The sequence below is a fragment of the Cryptomeria japonica genome, chromosome 7 (genome assembly GCF_030272615.1).
Source record: "Cryptomeria japonica chromosome 7, Sugi_1.0, whole genome shotgun sequence".
Taxonomy (NCBI): Eukaryota; Viridiplantae; Streptophyta; class Pinopsida; order Cupressales; family Cupressaceae; genus Cryptomeria; species Cryptomeria japonica.
Window position 1 is genome coordinate 478401090 of NC_081411.1, and position 16351 is coordinate 478417440.

The 16351-nt window shown below is 38.1% G+C and overlaps 1 protein-coding gene across 2 annotated transcripts in view; it reads left to right on the top strand.

Annotated features, from left to right (window-relative positions):
• The first annotated feature begins 419 nt into the window (after nt 1-419).
• LOC131065736 (protein OS-9 homolog) overlaps nt 420-16351 on the top strand; it is an 85285-nt gene continuing 69353 nt past the window's right edge. The window contains exon 1 of one of the 2 annotated variants that reach the window (XM_058000352.2): nt 420-718. In XM_058000352.2, coding sequence (XP_057856335.2) covers nt 625-718 — 94 coding nt within the window. In that variant the 5' untranslated portion in view covers nt 420-624. The remainder of the gene's footprint in view (nt 719-16351) is intronic. The other variant, XM_058000353.2, reaches the window with a different exon arrangement.

Here is a 16351-nt window from a genome sequence, read left to right on the forward strand (position 1 = left end):
CGGCTCGTAATTTTGAGTCTCGTGCAGAAAGTTATGCCTAGTTAAAGTTAGGACAAATTTTATATAGTTTTTTGAAAAATTACATAGTTTTAGGTTTTATTATGTAATAAACAAATGTGACTGTTGGACTTCGATTCTCAAGGGGTTTTTGTGACCCTTGGAATCTCATGAACTTCTATATGTTGGATTTTCAAATGGAATAGATTACTTTTTGGCTTGCTTCAATTCTGTATTATCTTGTTCATCCACAACACCGCAGGTTCTCACTTTGGTGTTGTCATCCGAATCCATAATTCGGATCAAGAGATCTGCTCTTCAAAAGTTGGTTCAGCTTGGAGAGGCTGTCCCATAGGCTATTCTTGACCTCGTGGACGTTAAAATTTTATTTAATGTTAATTTCAATTATTTAGTGGTAGCTCTCGATCGGCATTAATTAGTGTTTGTATATTTGTCCTGTATTCTGAAAACACATTTTTCATTTTATTTCCGTATCAGAAAGATTGACGCTGAAAAAAATAAAATTGACGGAGTCGCAGCCAATTTAAACCCGGTGGTGAGACGGCAAGTTGAAGATACAGAGGTTTCTGCTTTCGATCTCTGTTAGTACAAAGTTTCCACATCACTATGCTTCACGCGAATTTATCAATATACCTTGTGTTGTTGGCCTGCTTTCTCAGAGGAAGCGCGGCAGCCGAACGAATCGTCTCCCCAAATTCAGGTATGTATCGAATTCCTCTCATCATACACCATATGGCTGTATAAGATCGTTATTTACTTCAGCTGTCAGCAGATGTAGCAAATGGCATGTAGGTTTAAATAAAACCAATGAAGAAAAGCTTTACCACATAGACCAGAAGGGCCGGCATTTTTGTACAGGCAGGGAGAATTTCCAATTGTGCTATGCTACAGTTTTCCAACGATGACAATTGGCTGCGACAAATGTTTGGTCTTCTCCTTATTAGCACTTAGTTCTCAGCCTTCCTGATCCTGCCGATACTATCAGTCAGGTCCGTCGCTTGCTCTTTTGGCCTGCAGAAATGACTCCGCTCTTTCATTGGGCTGTCTGGGAGGCTGGCAGGGTTTCCACGCATCCAAGAAGTTCACTGACGTCAGCTTGTGGGCCTCTATCTTTTTGAGTTCCCAATTTTCCATGTGTGGCATAGTTCGTATTTGTTTAGCACACCGTTGCATACACCTAGAAGCTAATTTACCAGGGAATGGGCATGATACAGTGTTGGTTCGGTGATTCGCAGATCTTTGGCACGTATTGGGTATATCTATACAAATTTTTTCTAAACAAAATTAACCATAGTGTGAAGTTATATGTATTTGAACACAAAAAATAACAAAACACCACTGATAATTGATAATTCAAAATAAGTCACAACTCATGACACATGTATAATATAGGCATATGCTATCAGTTTAAGATAGGAAAGTGGTCAATAGTTATTGTCAAACCTAAAAACTAGCTGAACAAATCATCATAATGATCTTCAGTGAGAAACTGATGCAGTGGCACTAGCGGAAGTTTAGTTAGTTGTGTGCTTTTTGATCGTCGCCTTTTTATGTTTTTATTATGACTGTTGTACCTGGATCATTTTTCTTTAAACTATGTAGTTATCATGACAGCTGGGATCTGAGATGTACCCAAACCATTACCAGAATCAGAAGTTTGCACTACCAGGGACAGGTATGTGGGCCTCCAGAGCAGTACTTGTTAGTCTAGAAGGGATTCTCCCGAACATTTTTAACATCTAGATCGAGTATCAACTGTCAAGTACTCAATATCTTGTTTTAGCATTCTAGCTCCTTTCCTAGTTACACCATCCCACTCATAGTTAGTGCTAGCTAAAGCAGCCCATTAGTATGCCGTGGCTGCTCGGGTTGTGATACAAAGTAAGAATGCTGCCTTCCTAATACTAGTCTATTCTCACTGGAATATTTCAGAACCACCCATGCAGTTGCAGATGTCTGCTTCTGTAGTCCATAGCCAGCCATTAGAAAGCCCACACGATTAAGCTTTTAGGGCTTCACTCCACTCGTCTTCATTTATTGAATTCAGCATAACAATGGGGAACCCATGTTCAGTCCATTGAGCCTAGTCCAAGTCAACTCTTGGCATCCTAGATCTTTTGCAGTTGCTTCCATATTTCTGGCTTGATGTAATAACTTTGAACCTTAGTCTCACAACTTTTTGGTCATTTTTCTCTTCTTTTAATGCTCAACCAAGTAATTGATAGGGATATAGGATCTGTTATGCTCATTGTCTTGAATTTGCCAATTTAGTAGATCGGTTTGGAACTTTTGTCATGCTGTAATGATGTTACACATTTTACTTTGTGGTAGTAGATGCAGTCACATGAAGTGAAGTTTTGGACATAAAGGAGGCAAGCTAATTGTATGCAGTTAATGAAGTAGCCTATTGATCTGTAAAAAGTTGGAGATAGTCTCCTAACAGTCCTCAATTATGGATTTGCATATTGTGAACTCAACAAGCACTTCCCAAACTAAACTTCAATTTAAATTTTCTGTACAAATTCTGTTAGTTTATCTCTTATACATGAAATGAGGAAAAAAATGACCACATCCAAATAACAGCAGTAAACACCATCAATTAGACTGAAACACAAAGATACACCTAGAGGAATTTGTAATTGGGAAAAAAACTCTTAAAGAGTGAGTAAAAATTCCTCATGCCATTAGTTTTCTGTCAATTTAAGTGTATAAACTGTTTTAGGGATGAATTGGAGCCCATACAACATGTACAATGAACTCCTGTACCTGTAGATGTTTACAACTCCACAAAAAACCCGTCCTTTGCTTGCAACTCTAAAAAAATGATTACATGGAAGCATAAAATGATAGCCAACCCTTGTCCCAGATGTTCTTGTCCTTTTATGGGTCTTTGGACTCGTCCTTGGAAGGCGAATTCTGTTTGAAATGCTTAGGAATAGACAATGTCCAAAAACCATTCAACTTCGTCACATTGAAAAACCACTGCAAAATGACAGTGGGAAGTTACACAATCATTTTCGGTGGTTATTCAAATGCCCAGTCAGTTATGAAACTGTCACTTGTTGAAAATCAGTGGTTTTACCACCGACTGAACTCTACTTATTTTTCCCCTCCCGTTCTCTCATCACTTACTACTCTGAGATATTCAGGACCATCACAAAGTTGTCTTCCAAGCCATTGTGTTATATTTTACCAGCTATTTGGAGTCTTGTGATAACTCCTCACTAAAATTGTGATAATGGAGCCCTTGGTCATGATTCTCAGACCTGTTTTCAGATCACTCCTACTCACCGAGCAGGCTTTTGGTTTCCAAAAGCTTAGGAACTTGTCAAATGAGGAAATTTCTTCCCCATTTTCACCTCTGGATACTAATTTACTTTGTTTGGTGGCTGTCATTTAGACCCAATCAACCATGTCTCTTGTATTCTCCTCATTTTTCTTTCTTTTTTCTCAAGTGCAACATTATCCCAAGGCTTCTTTTGGCTGCTTAGGGCTAAATCATCAATTGGTAACTTGCCCTTGGAGCCTATTATTTCTTAAGTACAGCCAAACACTATCACCAATTCTGAGTTTGTGCTCTATCCCACGTTGGTCATCTTGCTTTTTATAATTGGCCTGTGACTCCCTCAATTTCTCTTATAATTGGTCATCTTGCTTTTCTGTAAGATTGCTTCTTTGAAAGATTAGATTTTTAGCTGAATTAGTATAAAGATGGGAGCGATATAGAATATTGTAAGCATTTTTCATTCAGATTGTCTTTCGAATTATTGAAAAACTAAGATTTCCTAAGGACTGGAAAACTGAATCTAAGATATAGTTGGCTTCTGTGCAACTGCGAGTTATATAATTTGTGAAGGTTTCATTATATGTTTTTTGAAGGAATGAAAAACAGTTTATGAGGAGTAATTGTTTGTGTATGCTTCTATTTTTCGTTTCTGCAGTTTGAATTTCAATGATTTTTGTGATTAATTGAATGTTTATTTAAGCATTAGGCAATTAGTCATCATGATTGGAATTTTAACAAAGGGGTGGAGCTCTTCAATTGGATTGTCTATGAAAAATAATTGAATGCTTTTATTCACGAATATACAAGGTATATAAAGAGAATTACAAGACGGTGTTCTAAAAAGAACAAACCATTCAACTAAAGCTTCAACATGAAGCTGAAAAGCTAAAAATGCTTAAAAAAGCTAAAAACTAAAAAGCTAAGTACGCCTTCTAATAAAAGAAACAATAGTTAAACTTAAAAAACTAAATGAACTAAAAAACTAAATGACCATTAATAAAGAGCTAAAGATAACTGACTAAAATATAATTAAATATTCTAATACCCTCCCTTAATGGTCATTCTATCCACTACACCAAGTTGCCCCCTAAATTTGACAAACTTTGCCAGGTTCAGAGACTTGGTGAGGATATCCGCAGTCTAATCTTCTGTTGGAATGTATTGCAATATCATTGATCCATCTTCAACATGCTCGTGGATGAAATGACAATGAAGCTCCACATGCTTGGCCGCTCATGGAAGATTGGACTTTTGGCTATTTTCAAGATCCCTTGATTATCACAAAACAAAGGAGTAGGTCTTGTTTGAGACATTTGCATGTTTGCAAGCATCCTACGTAGCCAAATTGCCTCACAAGCTGCTTTAACAGTTCCCCGATATTCAGCTTCGGTCGAGGAAAGAGCTATTGCCTGCTGCTTCTTGTTGGTCCATGTGACTGCACCTATGCCCAAGTTGAAAACATACCTAGAAGTTGACTTTCTGTCATCAACACAACCTGCCCAATCTGAGTCTGTAAAACCAACCAGCCTAGGATCTTTGCTTCTGCCGTACTGAATGCCAAAATCAGGAGTGCCCTTCACATATCTTAGCACACGCTTTGCTGCAACCCAATGTTTAGCTTTTGGGGCTGACATGAAGCGCGAAATATAGCTCACAGCATAACTGATGTCAGGTCTAGTGGCGGTGAGATAGATGAGGTTGCCCACTAGTTACTTGAATGAAAATTCATCCATTATAGGTGAATCTAATTTGTCTGACAATTTCAGCCCTATCTCTATGGGTGTAGATGTAGGTTTGCAATCTTGCATCTGAAATTTATCCATCAGGCTCTTGGCATACTTTGATTGAGAAATGAATATGTGGCTATCAGTTTGCCAAACCTCTACACTGAGACAATAATGGAGAAGTCCCAAATCTGTCATATCAAAAGTCTGGCACAAATTTTGTCACACCTGCTCAATCAAATGTGTTGCACTACCAATAATGATTAGATCATCAACATAGTTGACTAGAAGAAGAATATCACCACTAGTATGCTTGACACACAAATTGGGATCGGAAGGACTCCTCTAAAAGCCTTGATCAATCAAGTACTTATCAATTTTTATGTACCATGCACGAGGAGCCTCTTTGAGGCCATAGAGTGCTTTGACTAGTCTGCATACCTGGTGTTCTTTATTGGGAACCTTGAAACCTGGAGGCTGCGTCATGTAGACTTCTTCCTGCAAATCACCATTGAGGAAAGCAATGGACTTTCCATCCAAACTGAGTTGAAAGAGCAAGGACAAGCCAAATGGTACTCATCTTGGTTGTGGGAGCAAAGGTATCCTCATAGTCTATGCTCTCGTTTTGTGAAAACCTTTTTGCTACTTATCGAGCCTTGTACTTATCAAGGGTTCTGTTAGCTTTATACTTGACTTTATACACCCATTTGCAGCCAATGGGCTTCTTCCCTGGTGGAAGATCGGACAACACCCAAGTGTTGTTCTTCAGAAGACTATGGTGCTCAGTTGCCATAACCTGTTCCCACTCAGGTATACCTTTAGCCTTTAAATAATTATGAGGATCATAAATACTGTCAATGTTGGCCATAAGAGCAAAATTAACTGTGTTCTACTTGCTCTTGCTTCTAGCTGATCTACTCTCAATGAGCTCATCATCATGAAGATCACCAATGGTTTTGGCCCACCACTTAGGCTGGAGAGTAGAAGTACTAACATCTGCTGCAGGAGGAACAACATTACTTGGTATATCTAGAGCAAGCTCATCTGGATGTGGATCTTGATGTTCCCGAGGATTGTCGGGTGGCGCAATGTCATGCCTAGGAGACCCCACAACTGTAGAGTCAACTGAATCCCTCCATCAGGTGAAGCTAAGGGAAGGCGAACACCCAAATCTGGAGCCTTTGTAAGTTGATCCTCAGAGCTCAACATAGACTGAGCCATCTCAATGACTATATGGTTCATGCGTTCAACAACACTGTTCTGTTGAGGGTGTTGTTGTGAACATTTCACACATCGCCCATCAAGCTGGGGACCCCCCTTTTTTCAAGCCCTAGCCTCTTAGTCTAGTCTCTCTCCTTTTTGCATGTGAAATGAGTAAGTTTATAGGGTTTAGATGTCATGTCAGTCAATCAGGGGCTTAGCTGAAGAGTCTAAGAAGTTGCTAGTAGCGACAATCCAAGAGTTCAAGGTTGACAGTAAACTCCAATTGCTTTAATTACCCTTGGCCGAAGTTGTTTCCAAGAGGCCTCATCTTGTAAGGGAGAAAAGATGTCCAAGGTGATATGCAAATGAGCAATTTTAGATGTCAACTCACCTCATTCTCCAAGCCTCAAAACCTTAACTTCATGTTGAGAGGTAGATGAGCGAATTTTCCCTTGAGTGCATTGTTTGAGAATAGGTGTAAGTATGAGTTTGAGCGTTTGAATGAGTTATTCCAAGGATTGAATTCATGTGCAATGAAATGATTGACAAGCTTATTTGTAATCTACTTCATCTCTAAGTCTTCTCTAGGTTCGAACTTCATGACTTGCACTTTTGGAGCGAACTTCATGACTTGCACTTTTGGAGCAAACTTCATGACTTGCACTTTTGGAGCAAACTTCATGACTTCACAATATGGAGCGAACTTCACGATTTCACAATTTGGAGCGAACTTCATGTTTGAAAGATTTGGAGCGAACTTCATCAATGAGCACACATGAGCGAACTACACCTTCAAACCTACATGAGTGAAATTGAAAGAGAAGCGAAGGATGTTTGATAGCACTTACCTTGAATGGATTCAATTTGAAATGAACTTCACAAACTCAACAACTCAAGCGAACTTCATGACTTGGCAATTTGGAGCGAACTTCATGAGTTGACAAATTGGAGCGAACTTCATGTTTGAGACATTTGGAGCGAACTTCATGAGTTGAGCTTTTGGAGCGAACTTCATGTTTAAGAGATTTGGAGCGAACTTCATGTTTGAAGGATTTGAGCGAACTTCATGAGTCAAGGAAATGGAGCGAATTTCATTCAAGCAAACTTCATGAGTTAGGGAAATGGAACGAATTTCATTCAAGCAAACTTCATGAGTTAAGAAAATGGAGCGAATTTCATACAAAGAGAACTTCATGAATTGTGAATTTGGAGCGAGCTTCATGAGTTGTTAATTTGGAGCGAAATTCATGATTAAATGGAGAAGAGCGAATTTCAATTGTATGGAGAAGCGTGAGTAACTTCATGAGTTAGAGGTTAAGAGCGAACTTCATGAGTTTGAAAATTGGAGCGAACTTCATGATTTAAGAAAATGGAGCGAATTTCCTACAAAGGTGAACTTCATGAGTTTAAAAATTAGATCAAACTTCATTGATTTACAATGCATTAAAATTAATCAAACATTACTTTAGTGCTCAAAATATGAACCTACTGCTACAGCCAAGAAGATGATTGAAAGTGGAAATATAAATGCAATTGGTTTTCCTCCCGCGGTACAATGCTACGAGCTGATTGTAAAGTGTGCTCAGCACTATCACTCTACCTCAAGGAGAATTGTGGTGAAGGATGGAAAAATGCTTGCATATCTGTCGGAGACAGCAATCAGCGAGACATTTCATCTACCTGAGCCCAAAGACATGGCCTACATAAGCATAGAAGGAGCTAAATCTGCCTACGATGATGGTCCAGATGCTTGTGCGAAGATCATTGATAAGATTTGGTTGAAGAAGAGTAGAGGTGGTAGAAGCAGATGGCTTGATAAACTACATAGGATAAACTTCAATGATGAATTCAGAGACTTCATCACCTTACTCCATCGATTGATTGGTGCACCTGAGGCTTCATATTTTGAAGATCAGATGTTCTACTTCATTGAGACTGTTACTCATGGCAAGAACGCAGTCAACTGGGCAAGGCTCATTAGCAACAACATTGATCAACAGTTAAGGAGGCTAATGCGCACCAGAACGTTCTATATGAGCTCCTATGTCATATACTCCATAGCAGGAAATAATGAGTATCCAGGATTGATGTACACGGGCGTAGTTGGAAGAAGACTTGGAGAGATTAAGGTATATGATTGTTACCCATAGCTTAAGCATCCACCAAAACAACACTACAGGGGAGTGAATGATGCTTTTACTATGCATATCACGAGGACACTTCGAGGTGGATTGCAGCAAAGGATCTCTCCAGAAGCACAAGCATTGGTAGAACAACATGGTGCGTGGTTCATCCAATTCCCGAAGTTCACATATATCAGAGTTCAAGGGTCTCCTGTTCCTCTTTATATGTTGCCTTGCTACCCAACAAATAGAGTGGTGCTACTCAGGTGGTGAGATAGTTATTAGCATATGTCAAGGCATATAGGCATAAGCATGGAGCTGGTGTTTCTTTTCCTATCGTGCTTGGAGATTCTATTGAAGTATGCCCCTCTACTCAGTCTGCAGAAGACGTTGAGAAAGAGTTAGCATTCCATTCACTCAAGCCATTCACAACTAGAGATTGCTTTGATCCATATGATAATGTAAAATAAGTTTTGGGGAGAAAGTATGGACACCGGTGGCATCTTGAGGATTATTGGATGAACGTTCAAAATGATGTGGAAGTGAAGAAGAAGATGTATTCCAAGCTACCTCTTGATTTCATCAAGAAATGCAAGTTGTTTCATGTTGCTGATCAAGTTCAAGATAGTGGCAAATATCTCCAAGCAGCCTACGCCAAAGAAGATAAAGAGTTCAAATTCAAATGGGCAGATATGGAAGTTGATTACTTGAAGGAGTTAATGAAACCAGTTTTAGAGTACACCCGCATATGGATTGACATACAACACCAGAAGTTGAAAGAGCAAAATATAGCACCGACATTCCACTTAGAAGAAAGAGCAGATGATGAAGATGAAGCAAGCGCAAGTGGAAGTGCACCTCAACCATCTCATTTAAAAGGATCAAAGAGAAAAGAAGATCGTGGAGAAAAGGAACCCTCAAGGAAGAAGCATAAATCAAGTACGAGTCATCCTTCCTCCAGATAAGAAGAACAAAGGAAAGAAGAAGAGTTGAGTCAAGGAGCCAATGAGTCAGCGGAATCTACAGTCCACAATGATAAAGGCAAAGAAAAAGCATCTCAAGAACAAGAAGATCTCACCCATCTCATTCAAGAGATTGAAGGAGGCGAAGAAGAGGAGAATGATGAGACTACCTCACCACCTAGAAATGAGCAAATACATGAAGAAGCACAAATTCAAAAAGGAAGATCTTCTATTCCGGAATGGCTAAAAGAAAGACTAGCTCAAGAGGTGATAGTAGTTGAGGAAGAGCAAACATACGATATAGCGAGTCTTCTAAGCCAAACTCGAGAAGTCATCAAGAAGAGGAAAGCTACGAAGATGTCAAAGGTGATTAGACATGATTCAGGATTAAGGAAGTTGCAAATAGCTTCTCCAAGGGTTGAGAAGTATGAAGGAGAGATCGCAACAGTATGACATTGAGACTATCGATTTGGGTCCACTCACTTCCGAGCAAGCTATAGGTGATGCAACTGATTCGTTGAAGGGAGTCAATGACATGTTGAGAGCTGAAATAGAAAAGAATAGAAGATTAGAAAGGGAAATAAGTGCGTGGAGGAACTATGTCCAGCAATTTCAGCAACCATTGACACATCAGAGCCCAGCAGCCACGCCACCACCTTTGCTTCCTCCAGAATCAATTGATCATATGGAAAAGATGAGGAATTCGGCACAGTTGATGGATACGTGGATTGAGAATTCATATATTGGGGTTAGCAATTTTATGAAGGGCACAATGAAGACATTAGACATAGTCATAAAGGTCCTTGTGAGAACTCATGTCCTTATAGAGGCCTTTGAAGCATTTGCTCATGCTAGAGATGTCATCATTCTAGTACTCCAAGTAATAAGGAAAACATCCCGAGAAGCTTTGTCAAGAGAGAAGATAACAAAAGAGGGATCTACACCTAGCTTTCTACGATGGAGCAACATACTTCGCACGAAGAAGATCATCTTTGAAGAGATTGGAAACAGATGTAGTCAAGTTCAAGATGATGTGCACTGAATTCATGATAAGATAGTGGAATTAGCACAGATTGTTTTGGAGAGAAAGATTGATCCGAGAACAATTATAGAAGCTAGAGAATTGGAGGAAAGTATAAGAGTCATTTTCCCTGGGACTGATGGAATGATCACTAGGGAACAACTGAATGATATGCTTGAGTTCATGGTTTTAGCAAGCAAAACTCAAGAATTCGAACCTGAATGGGATAATGCCATCGTCAAAGCTTTCGAAGAAGTCATGCACATGGAGGAGTAGCTGAAGTCTCTGCCTGAGATCCCGATGACAAAGATAGATGATATGGTGACCAGATTCATCAAATATGCCAGAAAGGAACGTGAGAAGGGGAACCAGATTCTAGAAGACAGTTTGTTATGATCCCACTTGGCCTTTCGTTTTCCTATTGGAGGATGCTTCCTCGATTTCCATGTCGGCACATGCTATTTTCTCATTGGTTGTTTCCATGATGGTGATTATTTGGATAGGGTTTCATTTGTATCAAACCCTAATTAGGGTTTAGGTGGCGAAATCTTGACCCTTGATCTCCATTCAATCTCGGCCCTTTATTGTATTTGGGAGTTCTATATAAACTCCACTCATTTCATTTGTAATGGTTAATAATAAGAGAGAATAGAAGAGAGAGTAATAATAGTGCTAGAATAGCGAATAGAGATTTTGATTAGAAGTCAAGAGTGATAAGAGAAGGATTTGAAGAATTGTTGATGTTTGGCCATTGGATTAATAAAGCATTGAAGTTATGGTGTTTCTATTCAATCTTTGAAGCCTATTGCATGGTTCTTTATCTTCTCAAGTCAATCTTTGATATTAGTTTAAGCATCTAGATTAAATGATGGAATGTTGCACTTGATGTATTGTGAAACTTGTTATCCATACCACTAGCTTCTTGCTGATTGTAAGTGAGCCTTGTGTGGTCAACTGGAACCTTTGAAATTGCTTAAGTTTGATTGTTGTTCAATCTTTGATATGCATTCAAGTAATGGTATCTATGCTTGGCAATGATTTGAAAACCTCCAAATATCCTTAGAAGATTGCACTAGTTCTAGTGAAGTTGTTCGTGTATGGTGATGCTATAACTAGTTGAGTTCCACTTATGTCATTCTTCATCCATTCATTCTTAGGATAGCTTAGAGCTTCTCTAAACCCTTATCTTTTGCCATTTTTTTGAACAATCATTTAGTAGTATTAGGAAAGAACCTCATTGCATGTCATCTGCAAAATACTTCATGAAATCTTTCATAACCATAAATGCCCCTTGATGAAACAGCAATCACAACGACCAACAAAGCTTATCCATACATAGTGACCCTACATTCATGAACCTTGGAGTCTTCTCAAGTGATCCTTAAGCTAGTCTTCAACATTTGAGAGATTTTGTTCAAGAGAGGATAAGATACTTTAGGTATTTTATTCTGTGTTTGATAGTGCGTAAGAAACACATCAACATGTGTAAGGTGTGGTAAGCTGATGATTAATGCCATGTGATGCACATAAGTTGGAGAAATCTGTAGAACAAAATTCCCCTCCATTGTTGAAGTGAAGAGTGACTATCTAACAACCAGACTCTTTTTCTACTAAGGCCTTAAACTTCTGAAACATGTTGAACACCTCTTACTTCTGTTTAAGAAAATACATCCACATGCATCTGTTTAAATCATCAACAAACAACAAAAAAAACCTGCATCTAGTGCTAGTGATTGAAGCTTTTGAGGTATGATCCCCATGCAAGAACAATAACCTCCTTTCCTTTGGTACACACAACTTCCCCAACCTGCATAGCAATCCCTCTCTAAGAAAATAATTCAGATTTGGCTCAAAATCAACCACTTTACCTTTTTTTGCTTGCTTGTATATCTCATCAAAGTCATCATTATCTTCATAATCAACCACATATATCCCTTTGATGAAGGGTTTTTAAGAAAGAGTGCTAACTGCTGGAAGTAGAGGTGGCATAAACAACATATTCACCATCTTGTTTGTCACACTTGTACTTGATTACTAAGTGCAGTTGTTGCAAAAACTTTATCCACTTGCAGTGTCTACCTTGTTGTATAGCTTTGTTTGAGATTGCAATCCTTTGAGAGTTTGATGATATGTGTGGACAATGGTTTTCTATCCATGAAGTAATGCTTCTACTTTTTTGCTACTTGGATTACATCAAACAATTCTGTGTCATATATAGAATAATTTAGGACCGCACCATGGAAGAGCTTTGAATGGAAGCATATTTGTGATGTCCCCATCATTTCCACATCATGTCAATCAAGCATCTGAATTTTGTGAAGTCTCTGGAGAGACAAAATTGAGATAATGAATCAGATTATCATACGTAAAGAAGTCGGATATGTTAGATAACCAGTAATCTCTATATGGTCAATAATTGATCCCATGGGCCTCGTATGGCATGAATAGTTTTTGAAGTTGTGGAGCCTGTGCGAGCAATCGAACTAGATAGATTGACTAAGAGAAAGAGAAGGCATCGAGTATAACTTCAGCGACATGAAAACTCCATTAAAATGAACAAAGGAGATTATCCCATTCTTGAGCAGCGATTTGTAATATCAATGATGAATTACATCGATTGGGCGAAGCGATGATTAGTAACAACATGAGTGGTGATTATATTTATCGGAAGGAGATATATATTTCTTTATCAACTGCAAGGATATGTCAACCCAACCATACATACAGTCTAAGACCAAATTACGTGGAGTGATTCATCTACAGTCGTAAATTGTTAAGAGATCAGTAGCAATTGATAAGGAAAGTAAGAGACGAGTTAATACTGATTAGCCAATAATACAAAGATTGATGTCTAAACTAATCGATGTATACTATTGGGTGGCGGCAATAATAAGTAAAGATGTGATTGGTTAACTTCTGATAACAACTATCAAGACCAATAATCAAACATTGATAATGTTAGTCATAACAAATCGATATCATAAGGTAAGTAATAAACCAATATTTTAAGGAATGATACGATATCCAGTGTTTAATAAAGGATCTACAATTATCGGCAATCAGCATACAATGGAAAGGTATAGATAAATTACCAAAGGCTACATCGATAGTCATAATAGCTAGGAAATGTTGTGATTAGTAATGAATGAACATAAGACATGTCCTTTGGCAATATGACTTTTCATTCTAATTACACGGTATAAGGAGGAGTTGGGAAAAGATTGGATTGAGGGGAATTAATTAATAAGAATACACAGCAGATTCAATCATATACGGGGGTCTGTGGGATGAGTTTCCTATGCATAGTTTAATGAATACTTGCTGTGTTGTTTATGAATGCTTGAAATAGCATAATGGATGTTATTCCTATCAGTCCATTGATAATACATATTATGTTAGCACTTATGATTGTTTAATATATAAAGGTATATGAATGTGACATAATATAGGATGCTCCATCTGATTATTATAACCAGCCTGACTAAAGATACATTGTTATATGGTAGCCTAATCTTTAATCTTTCCTATTGCCCCTAAGAAGGATTGAATGTGGGAATGTTAGGGAGAGGCGGTATTAATACCTTGCAAGATAGGTAAGTCTTGCGGTGGAATGGACCATACTACATCAGACAAGGGCAATATATAAGACCTACAGTGGAATGGGTATGTGTTACATCATACAAATGCACTATTTGTGAAGGATAGTTTCTAGCACCCTAACATGGTTATTCCCCATCCTTTGTAGGGTTGAGGATTAGGTTAGCGGTAGGGGCTTAAATATAATAGTTATCAAATATATTATGAAAACTAAATGTTCATTAGTTGCAATGATTGAATCTAAGCATAATAGTTATGTTGAAATATGTTGATCTTCCTAGTACAAAGTATCATTAACCTTACTTAGTTAAGAGTAACCCTAATGCTAATTTGATATAATTATAATTCTAGGACAAAAATTGGAAGGGGACATCACAATATAGGTCTCCCCCCTTGCATTAGGACAACCCCATAAGCATAGCTACTTCAATTCCTCAAATGCCTTTTTTGTTTGTGCCCCATTTGAACCACTTCTTGTTAAGATTTGGCAAATTTCCTCATGTACTACAAGTTCCCAATGAAGCTCCTAGTTTTGGTGACGTTGGAAGGTCTTTGCCAATTCACAATGGCCTCAATTTTTCTCTAGAGGAATGTTGATTTTTCCACTGCTAATCACATTTCCAAGATATACAATTGGTTGTTGTAAACTCATGTTTCTTTCCATTCAAGAACATCTTGTTCTTCAAAATTTTGTAAGACACTTGAGATGAGATAGGTGCTCCTTATATGTCCTACTAAGTACAAGAACATCCAAATCACTATTACTTAAGATTCCATGTGTGGTCTAAGTACATCATTCATTAGCCTCAAGAAGGTAGCTTAGGCATGCCAATACAAAGGGTCAATGTGTTTTGCCATGAGTATTGGCACACACCTATACCCAACATATTTAAAAAAATGCAACAAAGGAGTTTGGCTTAAGGAAGAGGACATGATGTTGGTTGTGGAGAAGAATAGAAAGCAGTTGCACCATGATGGATGCATACCTAAGCAAAAGGTGATGCAAAAAAAATTATAGGAGTGTGGAAGGAATTGTAGGCTCGCTATTCCAAAAGAGAAATTAAAAAAATGTTCTTGCCAATGTATTGATGTTCATCGGACCACTGGCTCACACCAATGCAGATTAGTGCACCAGGAAGAAATAGTGTGCACCAATGCAAAGAAGATTCTAAAATTGAGCTTTTTGTTAGTGTAAGGGTGCATCAAGAAGAAAATGCATGCACTATAACAAAGAATTTTTTTAAAGGACTTTTGCTTGCCTTAACAAAGGGAAAAATCTAAAAAATTTAATGGCCATGAGTATTGGCACGTGATGAAGGAGAAAGACAGCCTTCACAAAGAAATTCTAGCATGTGTATAAAAAGACTAGCAGAGCACATGTGAACTCAAGGATGTGCTTTGACAAGGGCATGTGAAGAATGGATAGGCCTAGAAAGTAGACAACATTTAAAGAAAATTCATGAGCAATGACACACTCTAGTTAGTTGGCATGCACATATACAAAGGACAATTTAAAAAAAAAAAGAGTTATGTATAGACATGTGCCCTTGGCACACTAATACAAAGTAGACATTTTTTATCACCCATAGTATAGGTATGCACCATAGAGGAAGGACACACCAATACATAGAATCATCTCTTCCTTTTATTTGAAATGCACAAGAGTGATGCAAATGCAAGATGGAGATATGAGGTTTGAATGGAAGTCAACAAATGTGCTATTATGAAGCAAGACAACATTTTTTCAATTCAAAGCCAACACTTAGACAAAGGCGCATGTTTATGGAAGAAAGAATGTGCATTTCCGTAAACAAGGAGCTAATTTCTTTTAAAAATATTGAAGTGTGTACAGGTGTGTGCCTGGTTACTGATGTGTGCCACAAACTAAGCTGCATTTTGTCTTCCAAATGAAAAAATTCTTCATCGAAGTATAGGGGTGTGCCACTACAAAGAAGGAATTGCAAGACAAGACGTGTGTGTAAGAGATAAGGTGTGCACCAAAACAAACAACAATTGCAACTTGAATTTTCTCCTATTGTTTTGCATAGGTGCTTTGAAAGAAAAAAAATTTTTTCCTAGCACCTGATGAAGTAATCAAACACACATTTGCAAAGGAGTTAAATCTTGAAAAAAATGCCTTGAATGTATTTGCATTTGTGTTGATGTGTTTTTCATGCACATGCGAACACAAAATAAAATACCTAAAGGTACCTTATCCTCTCTTGAGCAAAGTTTCCCGACTGCTGAAAATCTCGCTGAAGGATCAATCGAGGAAAGTCCAAGGTTCTTGTATGTAGGTTCTCTACTCGTGGATAAGCTCTTTGTGGTATGATGTGATTTTGCTGGAATCACAAGGGGACTTACACTTGATGGCTAAACGTCTGATTTGCTTTGAATATTGCTGGAACACAGGATTT